The 18,076-nt window shown below is 39.6% G+C and overlaps 1 protein-coding gene across 4 annotated transcripts in view; it reads left to right on the forward strand.

Annotated features, from left to right (window-relative positions):
* LOC134345423 (diacylglycerol kinase delta-like) overlaps window positions 1-13,286 on the forward strand; it is a 185,282-nt gene extending 171,996 nt beyond the window's left edge. For 3 of the 4 annotated variants that reach the window (XM_063046054.1, XM_063046056.1, XM_063046057.1), the window contains 2 exons: window positions 271-401; window positions 9,363-13,286. In XM_063046054.1, the coding sequence (XP_062902124.1) occupies window positions 271-401; window positions 9,363-9,452 (221 nt within the window). In that variant the 3' untranslated portion in view covers window positions 9,453-13,286. The remainder of the gene's footprint in view (window positions 1-270; window positions 402-9,362) is intronic. The other variant, XM_063046055.1, reaches the window with a different exon arrangement.
* The last annotated feature ends 4,790 nt before the right edge of the window (window positions 13,287-18,076 follow it).

Consider the following 18,076-nt stretch of genomic DNA (forward strand, 5'->3'; position numbering starts at 1 on the left):
GGTTGGAGGCAAAGCTGTTATTTTTATCAATTTGATACTGTGGCCTGGAGCTTCCCACTTAAAAGCATTTATTTTATTTCAGCAACTGTGTCAGTTACCAGATTGGATTGCATGTTTACTGATCTCTTGAAATTCTTCTTAAGAGATTAACTCTCCGCTCTCTGAAATTTCTGTGGGCCTCTTTATTGCTAATGGGTGATGGTTATGCATTTCTCTTTGCCTTTGGGATTGTGGGTACTGAAGGTCGCGCTGCTCTTCGCTTTCCCACAGTGCATCAGTGGGGTACTGAGGAGGTGGCGGCCTGGTTAGAGCATCTTAGCCTGTTCGAATACAGGGACATCTTCATCGGACATGACATCCGTGGTTCAGAGCTCTTGCATCTGGAGAGGCGAGATCTGAAGGTACTGCGTGACATTCTCACTTCTGCATGAATGACTAACTAATATAGCCTGGGCTTATCCTTACTGTCTTCCAGCATTAACTTTCTGTGTGGGCTGAGATCACATCAGTTGAAAGATGCATTGAATCTATAACTTCTAAAGAAATTTGTAAATGATAGGAAAAGGGACAAGAAAATTACAATTAGGAAATGCCAGAGCAATTCATGCACTACGGTTTTCTATATGCTCAAACAGCTTTAGACAAAAAAAACAAGCTGAGACTAAACAAAAAAAAATGATGAAAGGAAGGAGGACACAATTATTAGAGGGAATTTCAAAAATGGTACTAGAGGCAGCAACAATTTTATTGGTATGAAGGGACAAACAATCATTTGAAAGGGCACCTAATCTAAATTGAATTCCAGTCTAAGTGCAGGAGTCAAACCAACTTTCTGTACTGCTCCTTGAAGGCAAGTTGATTATCTCTATTGTATCTAGGAGCCAAGGTAAGTACTAGGACTGCAGTTTATTCCTAGGCCTTTTGCACAATAAAAAAAAATTGATTTTTTTTTATTATTATCTATCTGATGTGATGTCAGTTGCTGCCAAGCTTCTTGGGTATTTCAAACACTTCTTTTCCCCTTTGGTTGGTTAATATTTTTCAATATTAAACTCTAATCATTGTCTAATCTCATATCTGGGTAGATTTGCAGTCAATGTTTTGTAACAAAAATGCTTAATTTGATACAGGATCACTCAGAGATTCATATGGTGATACAGTGTGGAAACCAGCCCTTCAGCACAACACGTGCATGCTGAAAAGGATGCCTATCCATGCTGATCCCTCTTGCCTGCCTTAAGCCTATTTCCCTCCAAACCCTCATTGTCCATGTACCTGTCCAAATATCATTAACTCTGTAATTGTATCCACTTCTACCACATCCTGGTACAGCTCATTCAAAGTACCTGTGACCCTCTTTGGTAAAAACTTGCCTCTCTAATCTCCCTTAAACCTATTTCCTCTCACCTCAAACCTGTGCCCTCCAGTTTTAGACTCCCCTACATGGAAAAGTGACTATCTACCCCATCTATGCCACTAATCATTTTATAAACCTCTGCAAAATCAACCTCCAGCCTCCTTCGCACCAGAGAGAAGACAACTTATCCAGGTCTCTTTATAACTGCACCCCTCGCTTTGAGGCAGCATCCCTGTGAATATTCTCTGGCTTATTTATATCCTTCCTGTAGTGCAGAACTGCACACAACACTCTATTCACAGCCCAGTTTACCATATGTAGAACTGTACTGATCAGAAGCAACCTAACATTTATACTGTATGTGTATGTATTAGAAGTATAGTATTTGCTATGTTTTACTTGTGCATAGTTGCAATTCTCTATCAAAAAGATTTGTGCAGTATTTTTGTACAACGTGTTAGTATTTCTCAATATACCTGTCACACCCAGAACAGGAATTGTAACAGGCCTTCTTCCTAACCTATTCTACCAGTCATTGCAGGTGTGTTCATCCATGACGTTATTATTAAGGATAATCACAATTTGTAATAGTATTTTCATATTCAGCAGATACATTATTCTATGGGGTGCTGCACTACACTGAATGGGATAAATTCAGGACAAGTACAGCAATTAAAAACAACCCATCAGTGAAATACTATGGGTCTTCAGCAAGTTCAGAATTACATTTGACAACATTCTTGAACTTTGCTGTTTGACACACTGTAAAAATGTTGCCTTCTGGTCAGTGCACCAAATGCGGTTAAGTGAGGAATACAGCACCGAGTAGTGCAGAGCCTTTAGAGAAGCTACAATATGGAACTAAAGTCAGTGCATGAATGGAACCCACTGCTGGAGCTCATCCATTGTGTGTTCAGATGTGCTCTGTGCACACCACTGTTGAAATGTGTAGTTATTTGAATTACTGTTGCCTTCTCAGCTTATATCAGTCTAGCCATTCTCGTCTAACCTTCCTCAATAATGAGGAATTTTCACTCACAGAACTGCTGCTCACATCATGTTTTTTGTTTAACGCACCAATCTCTGTAAATTATAGAAAATGTTGTGCATGAAAATCCCAGGAGATCAGCAGTTTCTGAGATATTCAAACCACCCCATCTGACACCAATAATCATTCCACACTTAAAGTCGCTTGGATCATATTATTTCCCCATTCTGATGTTTGGTCTGAACAACAATTGAGGCTCTTGACCATGTCTGCATGCTTTGAGTTGCTGCCACATGATTGGCTAGCTAGGTATTTACATTGACAAGTAGCTTTGCTGGTGTCGCAAATAAAGTGGCCACTGAGTGTATATATGATTAAAGTACAGAAACTACAGTACTGTAAGCATAGCTAAGTTATCCCGTATCTAATTGACCAATTAAAGTCGAGTGGCCCTGTCAGACTCAATTTACATATTGGTGAGGAATTAAATAACTGCAGGGGACACTTCATGAATGACCTCATCATCAATAGTAGTAGAGCCCATTACAAGTTGAAAAGACAGAACAGAGTTGATGCACTTTTAATCACCTTCAGCCAGAAGTATCAGATAAATAATTTATCTTGGCATCTTCCATTTCCCAGAATCTCACACCTTATTCTTGGCACTTTAATTCACCCTGCAAGATATCAAAAACAATGGGGTTGCACATACTAAATACAGCAAAAACTAGGGTCTTGAGAGTATCTGGTTTTATTGCTTAAGCTATGGTCTAAAAACAGTTCAAGGGTCTGTTTCTGTGCAGCTGTAGGCAGCCATCTGATAATATGGAAAATTTCCCACATATATCCAGTCTCCAAAGACTAAGACAAGACCTGTTTGGCCAGTTACAATCCCATCAGTCTGCTTTCAAGCATCAGCAAAGTGATGGGAGGTTATTGATACAAACCATGGTTATTCTGCAAAAATATTTTGGAGATGCTCTGTTTGCCTAGATTTTAGGGTTGGGTTCCCAGTTACAGATCGCATATTAGGTTTGGTGCAGACACGGCACTGTAAGGGGTAAATTCCAGAGGCATGGTGAGAGAGGCTACACTTGCTATCAAGGTAGCAATTTACAGAATATGGAAACAGGAGTCAATGGGAAACAGTCCAATGATTGGGGTCATATCTATAACGAAGTAGTCATGGGAAACCTATAATTTAAGTCACTGATAATATTGCAGAAGTTCCATGAGTTAGCATTCGAAGTTCAGTGAAGTTCTTCAACTTTTTCAATAGCATTCTTTACTATCATGTCAGAAGTGGGGTTACTTGCAAATGGTCAGCTTCATTTACACCTCCAATATTAAAACAGTCTGCACTACATGCTGCAAATCAGAACCTAACTGGCATATGTGCTGATAAGTGGCAAATAATATTAGAAACATAGAAAACCTACAGCACAATACAGGCCCTTCGGCCCACGAAGTTGTGCCGAACATGTTCCTATCTTAGAAATTACTAGGGTTACCCATAGCCCTCTATTTTTCTAAGCTCCATGTACCTATCCAAAAATCTCTTAAAAGACCCTATCGTATCCGCCTCCACTACTGTTCCCATTCCACACACTCACCACTCTCTGCGTAAAAAACCTACCCCTGACATCTCCTCTGTACCTACTCCCCAAGCACCTTAAACCTGTGCCCTCCTGTAGCAGCCATTTCAGCCCTGGGATAAAGCCTCTGACTATCCACGCAATCAATGCCTCTCATCATCTTATACACCTCTATTGGGTCATCTCTCATCCTCCGTCGCTCCAAGGAGAAAAGGCCAAGTTCACTCAACCTGTTTTCATAAGACATGCTTCCCAATCCAGGCAACATTTGCACCATTCAAGTACTAGATTATGAGTATTTCCAGCAAAAGGCCATCTAACCACTTCACAGGTAACTTTTGATGACACTACCATCAACAAATCTCCAAACATGAACTACTGGAATCTATGGTGAGCAATGTAGGTCAGAGCCGGCTGACTAAATAGATTACAGTTACGTGGTTGACAGCAGTTCCAAAAACGTTGAACATACAGAACACACCATCCAGTCACCAGCTACCCTGAACATTCATTGCTTTCACCACTGACACATTATGGCTGCACGGCTTAATGTTAGAAAATGTATTGTAGTAACCCATCAAGGCTTCATTAATTTAACTCCCAAACCCACAACCTCTGCTACTCTGAAGAGTAAGGGCACTTTGGACAAAGAATACCACCATTCCCAGACATACTTTGATGACTTAAAAATGTGTTGTTGTTACTTCATTGCCACAACATCAACATCTTGGAAAGACTTAGCTAAGCTTTATGATCATCACATGAACCATCGAGGATCAAAAAGTTGCTATCAAAGGAAGTTAAAGTTATTAAATGGCCTTAGTTTTGTCCTCAGATTTGTATCAGAAAGCCAAGTATTTCCTGCAGGTTCTTCATGTTGTCAGCCAAGCTGCAGTTAGATTTTTCAAGAATTTCAAACTGCACTATCTGCCCTTTAATGATCTGAATAAACAATAAACATTGAACTCCCATGTTAACTTTCCATTCAGAAAACCTACATAAACTTGCGATCAATAAATAGAACTGATTTATGCCATTTCATTTGGAATACCACAATACCCAGCCACTGCTAATTCTAATTCTTTTCAGAGAAGTTTGCTAGGAATATTACATTCAGAACAGGAGAAATAGGAATAGGCTAGACTTTCATGTTCATCTAATTGTCTGAGCTAGTTGAAAAAGGTGATGTATAATGAGTTGTCTTTCAGTAAAGATTTGGCTATCAGGGGTATGTGCAAAATGTAGCATTTTTTGACAGAGGGAGGCGGCACTGCTCTACCCCAGTAGAAACCAGACTGTATTTATCCAGTATGTAACTGCAACAAGGGCTCTGCGTGAGTGGCATAATCCTTTTCATCAGCATAATACTACTCCATTGTAAAGGCTGGAAAGGCACTACTAATACAATGTTTGCTTTTATATGTAGCTGCAACTACATGATCGCATTCTGAATATGTACCTTATATTTAAGTATTTTCCATGATGCCAGAAAATGAATATTTGGACAGTAATCTGCACTGATCCCTGCAATTCTACCGTTGAGGCATCGAGTCATCGAGTACTATAGCAGAAAAACAGGCCCTTCATACCATCCAGTCCATGCTAACCTGATCCACTAGCTAGTCCCATCTACTTCCATCCAAACCATATCCCTACAAATCTCTATTATCCATGTATCTATCCAAACTTTTCTTAAATATTACAATTGAACCCATATCTACCACTTTCACTGGCAGCTATTCCACACTCACCTCACTCAATGAATGAAGAAATTCCTTTCTTGTATCCCTCTCTAAGGTCTCCCCTGATTCTCCTGCACTCCAGGGAATAAAAGTCCTAAACTATTCAACTTCTTCCTATAACTCAGTCCTCAAGTCCTGGCAACATCCTTGTAAACTTTCTCTGCACTCTTTCAGGCTTACTGATATTTTCCTGTAGGTGGGTGACCAAGATTACACTTGGTGCTCTAAATTTGGCCTCTCCCACAACTTCAACATAACATCTCAACTTCTGTATTAATTGCCCTAATTTATGAAGGCCAATATGCCCAAAGCACCCTATCTACCTGTAATTCCACTTTTGAAGAATTATGGATCTGTATCCAAATTAGCACACTTTAGTATTCTATCATTCACTGTCTTACCATGGTTTATTCTCCCAAAGTACAATATCTCACACCACCTCTCTTGCCTCAGTCTGCATTAAATTCTGTGTGTCATCTTTAAGCACCTTTCCCCAGCTAGTCCAGATCACGCTGCAAACTTTGATAGCCTTCCTTGCTGTCCACCACATCCCCAGACTTGGTGTCATCCACTAATCTGCTGATTCAGTTTACCACATTATCATCTAAGTTATGAATATAGATGATAAACAATATCAGAGCCTGCACCAATCCTTGTGGCAAGCCACTAATAACAGGCCAACAGTCAAAGAGACAAACCATCTACAACCACTCTCTGGTTTCTCCTGCTAAGCCAATGTCGGATCCAGTTGACTACTTCAGCCTGAATGCCAAGCAACTTAATTTTCTCGACCAGTCTCCCATGCAGGACTTTGTCAATGACCTTGTTAAAATCTATGTAGGCGATGTCTACCATCTTTTTTTTCACCAGCCTTTTCAGTAACCTTCTTAAAGGCTGTATAAGATTGATTAAACATGAGCTAAAACACACAAAGCCATGTTGATTATCCTTAATCAAGCCCTGTCTGTGCAAATACTTGTATATCCTATCCCTTAGAATATCTTCCATTGTTTTACCTATGATTGACGTCAGGCTCACTGGCCTATAATTCCCAGTTTATTAATAGAGCCTTTCTTAAACAACAGAAAAAACATTATCTATCCTTAAGACCGCTGACACCTCACACATGGCTAAGGACATTTTAAACATCTCTGCCTGGGCCTCACAATTTCTGCACTAGCCTCCCACAAGCCACGTTGTCAGGCCCTGGGATTTATCTCAGTGCAGCCAGCACCTCCTCTTCTGTATCTGGACATGGTCCATGACCTCACTACACTTTTGCCTCAGTTCTATACTCTCTCTGTCTGTCTTTGGAATAAATACAGATGAAAAAATTAATTTAAGATCTCCATCATCTCTTGGAGATTCATGCATAGACGATCTTCAAGAGGACTGATTTTGTCCCTTGCTATTCTTTTGTTTTAATATACCTATAGAAACGCTTTGGATTCTCCTTCATCTTGTCTGCCAGAGCAGCCTCATTTCATCTTTTAGCGTCATAAAGTCATTGAAATGTTCAGCTCAGAAACATATCCTTTGGCCCATCTAGTCCATGCCAAACCATTTAATCTTCCTACTCCCAGTGACCTGCACCAGGATCATAGCCCTCCATACCCCTACTATCCATGTACCTATCCAATCTTCTCTTAAAGTTTGAAATTTAGCTTGCATGCACCACTTGCTGAAAGCTCATTCCACACTCTCACTACCCTCTGAATGAAGGAGTTTCCCCTCATGTTCTCCTTAAACTTCACATTTCACTCTTAACCCATGACCTCTGGTTGTAGTCCCAGCCAACTTCAGTGAAAAAAGCCTGCTTGCATTTACTCTATTTATACCCCTCATAATTTTGTATACCACTATCAAATCTCCTGTCAGTCTTCTATGTTCCAAGGAATAATGTCCTGACCTATTCAATCTTTCCTTATAACTCAGGTCCTTCAGACCCAGCAACATCCTTGTAAATTTTCTCTGTATTCTTTCAACCTTATTTACATCTTTCCTGTAGGTAGGTGACCAAAACTGCACACAATACTCCAAATTAGTTCTCACCAACATCTTATAAACTTCAACATAACATCTCATCTCCTGTACTCAGTACTTTGATTTATGAAAAACAATGTGCCAAAAGCTTTCTTTACAACCCTATCTACCTATGATACCACTTCCAATGAATTGTGGGCCTGTATTCCCAAATACAGACTCCTGATATCTCTCAAGGGTTCTCCTGCATTTCTTGTACTCCTCAAGCACTTTGTTTGATCCTAACTGCCTGCACATGATATGCCCCTCTATTTTCTTTAACAGGGTCTCAATATCCCTTGATAACAAAAGTTCCCTGAACCTGTTGGCCTTGCCTTTTATTCTAACATGAACATATAGATTCTGTACTCTCAATATTTCACTTTTGAATGCCTCCCACTTGCCAAGCATCTTTTACTGGAAAACAACATGTACCAGTCCACAACTGTCAGTTCCTTCTGATACCATCAAAATTGTCCTTACTCCAATTTACAATCTCAATCCAAAGACCAGTCCTATCCTTCTCTTTAATTATCTTGAAACTGATGGAATTGCAATCACTAGGTTAAAAGTGTTATGTGTGCACTTCTGTCACCTACCCTGCTTTGTTCCCTGAGAGGAGGTCCAGTATTATGCTCTCTCTATTTGAACCTCTACATATTGATCAAGGAAACTTTCCTGAGCACATTTGACGAACTCTATCCCACAGTATGGGCGTCCCTGTCAATATGTGGAAAGTTAAGATCACCTATTGTCACAACGTCATATTTACAACTATCTGCATCTCTCTACAAATTTGCTTCTCTAAATCCCGCTGACTGTTTGAAGGTTTATAATATAGTCCCTTTGACGGGGTCATCCCTTTTTCTTATTCCACCTATATTGCCTTAGTAGACAAATCCTCTCGTATGTTCTATCTGAGCACTTTCATGAGATTTTTCCTGATGAGGAAGGACGCTTCTCCCCTTTAATACCACCCCTCCATCTTGTCTAAAACATTGGAACCCCAAAACATTGAGCTGCCAATCCTGTCCCTCCTGCAACCAAGTCTTAGTAGTGGATATCACATCATAGTTCCACAAGCTGATCCAAGTTAAGTTAATCTGCCTTACTTAGAGGTAACCACTGTTCTATTTAAATTCCTCCTTCCCATTCAGAACAAAGGGATGTTTTATTTCAGAAGAAAGCTTATCAGTCATTTGAGATGTACATTGAGTTGTTCATAAAGCTGTGTTAAAGAAGAACTTAGGGGTGTAACTAGATCTTAGCTTCATATTTGTCCAGGAGTACCTAAAAGTACATTTATTATCAAAGTATATATCCAGAATGCAACCCTGAAATTCATCTTCCCACAGGCTGCCATGAACAAAGATAGGCAATCGCAGTAGCTTCATCTTACCCACAGAACAAGCAAAGATAAGTGGTTTTGGTGTAATGTTTGGTTGGTGAAGACTTGTACCAATGGGATGTACATGGTCTCACCAGAGAGGAAGGCATTGCATGCCATTCAGTCACTTTGGAGTAACGTTTTACCCCTTTAAACCTATTTCCTTTACATGATATTTTTACTTCTTTATCTACACTCACATTAATACTGTAATATTTATCAAGTTAATTTACTCCCAATAAAAACCTGTCTTCTGACCTGTGTTTGGCAGGACTTGGGGATAACAAGAGTGGGCCACATGAAGCGGATTCTACATGGGATCAAGGAGTTGAGCCGGAATACACCTGTCAGCGAAGTGTGATGTACGTGTTCAGCTCATGTGTCTACAGAGCTACCTAAGCCTCCAGCCCACTGAATAGAGGATGAGAACACCTAGCCTTTAGCTGTATGTGTTTGCCTCACCTTCAGCTCATCAGAACGTGTGGTGTTGGAGCATCTAACAAACAGCAATGTTATAACTGGCCTTGTACTCAATCTTACGGCCAAAAGAAAATGGGAACAAGCCTTAACTAATCAAAATAATGCTGGATTCAAGGAAAAATCTGTCAAATCAGAATGGAAGTTACCTCAAACATGGCATCCAGGGCAACCAGTTTGTTTGGATTGTTACTCTGAAAGTTAGCTCAGAGTAAATGGAGTGTAATTGGTCTAAATTTAGCCATGGTCCCAACGAAGAGGGATCTTGTTTTTTCGACAAAGGAATATTCTACACAACCGTGACCTAATTTCTAAATTTCATTTATGAAAGGGACAAAACATTTCTTTCTTAGAAAAAAAGAATATATATGGCCTAATGAAACTGTTACCCTGATCGACAGAAATTAACATTTAATGTTGTGATCTTTGAGAGTGTTTCGGATGTTTGTGGACTCCTACATCTTTCTCTCAACCCAGAATCTGTACAGAGTCCTTTTACAGAACAGAACTTGAAGAAGATATTACAGTGTCTTCCTGTACTGGTTGCCTTCAAAGCTCCTGCCATTACTGCATTGTTTTCTGTTGCCTAAACAAAGTAAGACATTGGTAAACTTCAGAGTATAGGGAGGCAGGAGCTCATGTCAATGCTCAGACTCCAAAAGTGGAGCTTTCAGTGCAACACTGCCAAAAGGGGTATTCAAACCCACTCTAACTCTTTGGAGTAAGCCTGGATGATATCATCCTGGAGTGTTAAAGATGAATGAGAGTTAATTCTTGTACGTCTGGGAAGTAAAAGAATCAGTCCTGGATTGACTGGAATGTGTGAGAATAATTTTAGAAGTGTTTGCAGTATGTGAGACTAATTTCAGAAGCATTACGAATGTATGAGAATGTGTCCTTAAAAAGAATTTTATTTTTACAACACTTCTGGTGATCTCAGGATGTCAAGAAACATATTATAGCCCATAATTTTGAAGCATGTTCCTTTTGTACTGTTGAAAATGCTAACAGCAATATCCCATGAATAGCAATTGATAATGGCCACAGACATTTATTAGTTGTGTCAGTTGAAGATCAATGTCCACTCGCACAAGGAGGAGAACTCCTCTGCACTTCAAATAAAGTCATGGACTGTAATGTCCAGCTGATAGGGAGCACTTGATTTTGACATCTCTTTTGAAATATCCCATCTTTGATAATGCAGCACTCTGTTAGTACTGCTAGAGTGCAGCCAACTGAGCCACAGCTGACACCTGGAGAATATGGACTGTGAAGCAGAGTAATCTTAAATCATGTGAAGTATGGAGGTGAGTCCTGGAATGTGTGAGAGTGAATTCAGACTGGGATATAGGGGGGTGGGAGAAGAAAGTAGCGTCCAAAATACATTTGTTCTGAACTGCCTGTTCTGTGTCTGTGGCACAGTGGCACGCTTAACAAAGGCACTGCCATGTAGCAACGAAGTACCAGGTTCAGTGCTGACCTTGGATGTCAACTCTGCAGAGTTTGCACATTCTCCTTGTGACCACATGAGTTTCGTCCGGGTGCACCACTATCCTCCTGGGTCCCAAAGACATGCAGTTGTTAGGTTAATTAGCTGTTGTAAATTGCACCTTCAGTGTAGTTGAGTTATAGAATCTGGGGGGGAAGGGATGAGATTGTCAAAAGATTTTAAAAAATGGAATTATTGTGACTAAATGGATGGTTGATAGTGGACAGTAATTTCGTGGGATGTGTCCGTGCTATAATACATTTCACAATACACATCCTATTGGGTTACAGCTATTTGCCAATTAGAAGGTTATTGTGGTTTAGGGCAAAACAGGTTGACTGAAGTTTTGAATCATTATGCATCTCCTTCAAGAGACACTGTTTAATCTTTCTGCTGTTCTGTACATCCCTCAGCTTAGAAAAATGAAGCTGCTACAGGCTGTTTTCAGGACCAATGAGATCGTATACCCAATTCAATTAACACAAGTTATTATTTGATGATGTCCTGATTCCTGTATTTAGATTCTAATAAAGCCCAATACCTCCATTTTTCTATATCTTGTGAACTCTTACTATTTTCCATTCATTCACCATTTGCTTTCTCTCACCTTTGCCCAACTTGTGGATTTCCTTACCCATTCACTATATTTCTTTTTAACAAGGATTTACATAGCAACTAATCTTGGCAAATTATTTAGCCCCTACATAGTATCATTTTTCAATTAATTGATATCCATTCATTTCCAGACACTTCTTTGAAAGACCTGGCTTTATTTATTTCCCACTTTACAGGCACGTTGTAAACACAAGCTGAGTTCTTGAATAGTACACACTTCATTGAAGAAATGGAGGCAGTGCGATGGAGAAGACTTAGTGGAATTATAATGTTGGTACACTGATGATACGTTAACAGGGTAAAAAAGGGTCCAATAGTGGAGGTTTATTTACTATTAAATGGAGGTATTGGGCTGCATTCTTCTCCTTGATACTATTTAAAATAACAGAATAGCAGTGAAAAATGAGGCAGGTTTGGTGGAGATGCACTAGTCTTAAATTTCCTCTCCCAATAGCCACCACTAGGTATCCTTATCCATGCTTGCAGATTATGCTGATAAGGTTAAGGACCAGGATCACTTTGAATTTTCTTGGAATCCATAGGTCATCTTCATTACCATGGGAAAAGAACTGCAGGCCCAACAAGTCTGCTTAACAGCCTTGAACCTTGACCTCCCTCAAGACAAAAGGAAACCTCATAAAGTAGCGTGTCGTCTCATCTGTCTCCCTTATTTACATTGAGTGAAGGATGTTTTGTGGGGTACCATTGCAATATTTTTGGGACAGAAACTTGTAATACATATCAAATAAAACTCAGACACAGAAAAATGATTTGAGATCAGATGTGAAGATATATATCATTACTGAAGAGATTCAGAGATCTGCTATAAGAGTTAAGTGGGAAAATGAAGAAACATGGTACTTTAATTGAGCAAGAGAAGTATCAACAATCTTGTCTTGAGACCTTATGTTTTTGGTGCAGTGAACCCTGTGAGATTGTTTCCTATGTCTGTAAAAGACAGCGGGTTGCTTTAATTTTTCAGTCAACAACAAACTTCTGACATTTATGGTGAACGTATCTCCATTTTAAGGAAGACGGGAGGGTTCTGTTGAAAACAGTGCACAAGTCTCTTTAAAGGGAAACAGTGTTTGATGAATGCTTGCCCTTAAAGAGAGATTTGGCGCCTTGTTTGAAAGTAGATCATAGCTTTATTCAAAATACTTGATTAAAGGATGGTTGTAACATTATGTTTTAAGGTATACTAGATCTATTTAAAGGGAGATAGCGGTTCCCTGTTTGAAGGGTAACTGTGGCACTCTTTGAAGATAGCTGCTCCATGGTGTTGATATTTCTAAGTTACTCTAATAATTATGATAATTAGAATTATCTGACTGCTTGAATGAGAGCAGGTCTCGCTGCACCACACTTTAAATTACCAAGTAACAGTTTCTTGTTACTAACCTCGCTCTCCCTTTGGAGAGAGCAGAAAGTAAATTGGGTTTTTTTTTTTGGTTCTCTTCTGCCTTGTCATGAGATCTGCATATTGTATTTATTCTTAATTTATATATAAATATGGCTGTGACTGTATTTTTGTACATATTAATTGTCAATCGATGTACATATTTCCTGTAAATACAGTGGGATTGAATCCAATCTTCTAGTAAAATGTTTTTATTCTCATTTTCCTGTTCCTTGTAATTTTTTTGGAAGTTTTCTCTGTGGTAAATGGTGAAATATGAAATGAAACAAGTGAATATCTACCTAACATTTCTCTTTTTGATAGTAACATTGAACTTTGCAGGATTTACCTTGGAAAACTAACCAGGAATCCCATTTTCCACTTGTTGCACAGAGACACCATGCAAGAAGATTTTGGTTCATTCTGGTATTTGACAGAGATTCCCAGCCAGTAATACTACTCCATTCACTTATTCATACTCTCATCTCTTCACTCATTCACCCATTTCCTCCATTCACTTACTCCCACACCCATTCTTCAACTTCATGTACTCGCTCATCTACTCTTCCTCACACATCTAAATGTTCCTATAGTCATATGCTCATACCCTACACTCACTCACAAAGCACTCTAGTTACTTCCACTCTACTCACATGTCCTAAACTAATTTACTTGCCCCTTTACTCGCTCATGTATTACTGTGTACGTACCCATATGGTCCAGGACCCCTTTGGATAATGAACTGTTTACTGATAGATGCCTTTCTCATTTTGAAATCTGAAGAATCCGTTTATTCTTGAAGAAATATAGACAAAAAGATCAGCAAGCAACCTTACAAAGTTAATAAAAAATAGTGCCTCTCTTCCCGTGGAGTATGTTTCAAAGCAGAAACAATGATTTTGTAAATAATATGAACTAAAGCTATGTATGACTGATCTCAAACTGAAAGTCAAATGCCACTCTAGACACTTAGACAAGCAATAAAGTAGAATACTGAGGAGCTTGATTTCTAGCTAATGATTTTGTTTCTTTCCTCTGAAATGAAAATGCTATATGTTAAAATATTAATTAAGATTACCTTTATTGTGAGCTAGATGGGACCATTCAAGCTCTATGTATATCCATTGGATGTAGGTATTAGATTGCTTTGTAGCAATTGATAATTATATAATCATCGTGCTAAAGGTAACAAAGTCCTTTACATTACAGACAACTGAGCATAACCATAGCAACCCAACAAGAGGGAGGTGTTAAATAACCCCAGTAACAGAGGGCCTTTTAAGGACTACGGGTTTTCAAAATGCATTTTAGATCTTAAAGGTCTTTAAAATTCCACTGGCACTCAGATTTCAGCCATCCATGTGTCTGTTATCATTATCTCTCTTTTGCCAGCTTGCTCTTCAGTACAAGGCAGTTTGCCAGAAGGAGGAAAGTTGTACGCAGATAATAGAGCAAGACAGACAATTTGAAGAGTGGTTTATGGCATCCAGCCAGTTTACACACATCTTCAGAGAGGGATGAAATTTCTCTGATTTCTGCTCAAGATATCTCTACAAGAATCCCAATCGTAGGATGTCCCGTCTTGCTTGGGCCTGAAAGGAAGGAAAGTTTGCACTCCCCTGTTCCCTTTTGTAGGACATCCATCAGACAGATTGAAACACAGCAAGTTCCCACAAATAACAATGTGATAACTAAATAAACTATTTAAATGATGTTAATGGAGGCTTAAGCCATGAACACTAGTTCAATCTATATACTACTAAAACGCTCATGCCTTGTCTGTCTGTTTGTGACCTCCAATTAGCACAAACGGTGCATTACAGCGGCACTCTTTTTTGGCTAAATCGAATTAAAATGTGCTAACTTACAGAATGCAGGCAAAGTTCAGGGTTATATATTCGTATAAAATTGCTCATTCGCAAAAATCAACAGGCTGCCTTTTAACCCAAGAGCCGATCCGCCATCATGGAAATCAAGGCGCGACAGCCCAACATGACGCATGCGCATGGCAAGTCTCAGCAGCGACACCTACCAGAGCAAAAGGGCAGGGCAGCTGTATTTCGAGGGGTCACATTCTGCCAATCACCATCAGCATGTGCAGGATTGGGACAGATCAAACTGCCACCCATCAATAAGAAATAATTAAATCTTATTGTAATGACGTACTTCGAGACACCCATAAAATCCTTTGCTGCAGTCAAAGGACACCAGTGACTATATCACGTCCATTTAGGAGAGCGCCAACGACATCATCATGAATAATCCCAGCTTCCTTTGCTGTTACTGCTTTGTATCTTCTATCCAGTATTAGGGTTAAAAAAAGGTCAGCCTAATTATGCGGCGTGGAAAGGGAAGACAGACATTATGGTCAAGAGATGACACCAAACGTCATCGGGAAGCAGCAAGGAGAGGGAGAGAACAAGAATCAGATGAGGCCAGGGCTGCGTGACTCCAGGATCAAAGAGTCAGGACAAAAAAAATGGCAGAAGAAGAGACAGAGGAGGAGAGGCATGCACATCTCCAGGGTCAGAGACAAACAACAAACAGCAGAAAAGATGAAGAGACAGGAGATGAAAGGGCTGCACGTTTCCAGAATGACAACGAGAAGCACAAAGGTGGCAGGTAAACCAGAAATTATTCCGTCAGAAGTGTCCTTCGTTAAATGAGCAGCTATATTTGCTTTGCTACGCATCATTCTTCTTTAATAAACTGAGGTTTTCTACTTCAGTTTCCAAAGCAAAGCGATACCAATAGCATTCAGGAAAATTTAATGTTCATTCTGGTCGCATCAGGCTGCACTACCCTTCTCTCAAAGGATGCCTTAACGGGTCACCCCGTTGTCTAGTATTCCTTATTTTTCACTATTTGTATGATTTACCATTTATGTCTTTGTATGGTACCGCTATTACAAAACAATTTTTACATCAAATGTCAGTGATAATAATTCTGATTCTGAGTCCTTTTTAATTCGTCTTTCAGGATCCGCTCCCCGTGCTAATGACATTATCTCTGAACACTCAATATTTATTTGCTAGTTGTGCTTTTTAAGTAATCAGGCAAACTCAGACCAGTCTGTACCAAAGTAGAATTTCCCAACAAATGGAGACAATAACTCATTTCCTCAATTGGATGCTTTCTTTTTATATGTACAGTATACAAAGAAAGAAACTCAAAAAGTTCAATTGGAATTCTTGACCATTACTCAGCAATCCCAGATCTATATTCACACTGATTCCTTTTCAGTGTCCACTCTGTTTCATGAAGCCTAAAATTTTACTGACATGCGGCTAAGGATGTGAGCATTGTGAGTTAGACTAATACTGTCCATCACTCATTTGAATCAAATACATAGGCAATTTCAAGGAAAAATGGATATCAACATGTGGTCAATGGTCAGTTAAAGGAAAAGGCCAGAAAGTGTAGATACCTTTCTATGAAGAACAACAAGCCAAATGAGCTTTTGTTATAATCCTGCAGTTTAATCACTGTTATTATTTTTATTCTGGATTTATTGAAGTAGTTGAATATAAGTTTCCTTGTTTTAATATCAGTCTTGCTGAAGTGTTTCAACCAGAAACACCGACTGTACTTTTTTCCATAGATGCTGCCTGGCCTGCTGGGCTTCTCCATCATTTTGTGTGCCTTGCTTTAATATCTTTTATTAGAGGGTAAACCTGAACTACTTGTTCCCAGTCAATAGCCCAGACCTCTGCTTACTACTGAGTAGATTACCATATCCAACATGCCTTTCCTCATTTTGAATTCTGACTTGATATTTACAACCTTAGTTTCTACTTTTTTTGAATGTTATACCAAATTGAGTGGACTGAGCACGGTTCTCGGATCAGATCATTCCAGACCTCTGCATGCCTTCAAGAAAAGTGTTAGTCTGAGATGAGATGTGTGTCTGATGCCTGCTGGAGGTCAGCTTTACACTAGGGCTGACTGCTGACCAAATGGCAACTCTATTTGCCTGAATATGGTTTCCAGCCCTATAGAAAGAAGTACAGGTAAATGACATTATTTCAGTTTTTAACTTTTTTTTGCATTTTTAAAATTGCTTAAACCTGCTTAAATAGAGACATTCCGAAACATAGAAACATAGAGCATAAAAACCTACAGCACATTACAGGCCCTTTGGCCCACAATGTTGTGCCGACCATGCAACCTACTCTAGAGACTGCCCAGAATAGCCCTCTATTTTTCTAAGCTCCATGTTGCTGTCTAAGAGTCTCCTAACAGACCCTGTTGTATCCGCCTCTACCACTGCTGCTGGCAGTGCATTCCATGCACTCACCACTCTGTGTGGAAAAAATTACCTCTGACATCTACCTTGTACCTAATTCCAAGCACCTTAATACTGTGGCCCCTCTTGTTAGCCATTTCATCATGGGAAAAAGCTTCTGGCTATCCACATGATCAATGCCTTTCATTTTGAAAACAACTCAGACGTATTTGACAACTATTAAGCTATGAAAGACCCTCAGGACATTCTGGGGGATTCCATGATGCTTGTCTGTCTCTCAGAATCAATTCCACCTAGGGGGAGACCTCCTGGCTGCAGAGACTCATCTTGTCTGACCCCTGCGTCCAGGCAATTTTCTTTAAGTGACAAAATGGGCCCAGCAAGCAAGTCTGAGTAACAAAATGGATTCAGCAAGATGCAGACTTGAGGATAATTCCATTTTGTACTCAGCACAGGAAAAGGGGCAAGATGTTGAGGGTGGATGTGGAGACTCTTAAGGAGGCACAGTAGCTTAGCAGTTATCACAAAGCTTTACAGTACAGGCGACACAGGTTCAATTCCCGCTGCTCCCTGTAAGGAGTTTGTATGTTCTCCCTGTGACCGCATTGGTTTTCTCTGGGTGCTCTGGTTTCCTCAACGGTCCAAAGACTTACCAGTTGGTAGGTTAATTGGTCATTGTAAATTGTAATATGATTAGGCAAGGATTAAAATTGGGGGATTGCTGGGCAGCATGACTCAAAGGGCCAGAAGGGCCAATTC

Source organism: Mobula hypostoma, chromosome 4 (assembly GCF_963921235.1).
Source record: "Mobula hypostoma chromosome 4, sMobHyp1.1, whole genome shotgun sequence".
Taxonomy (NCBI): Eukaryota; Metazoa; Chordata; class Chondrichthyes; order Myliobatiformes; family Myliobatidae; genus Mobula; species Mobula hypostoma.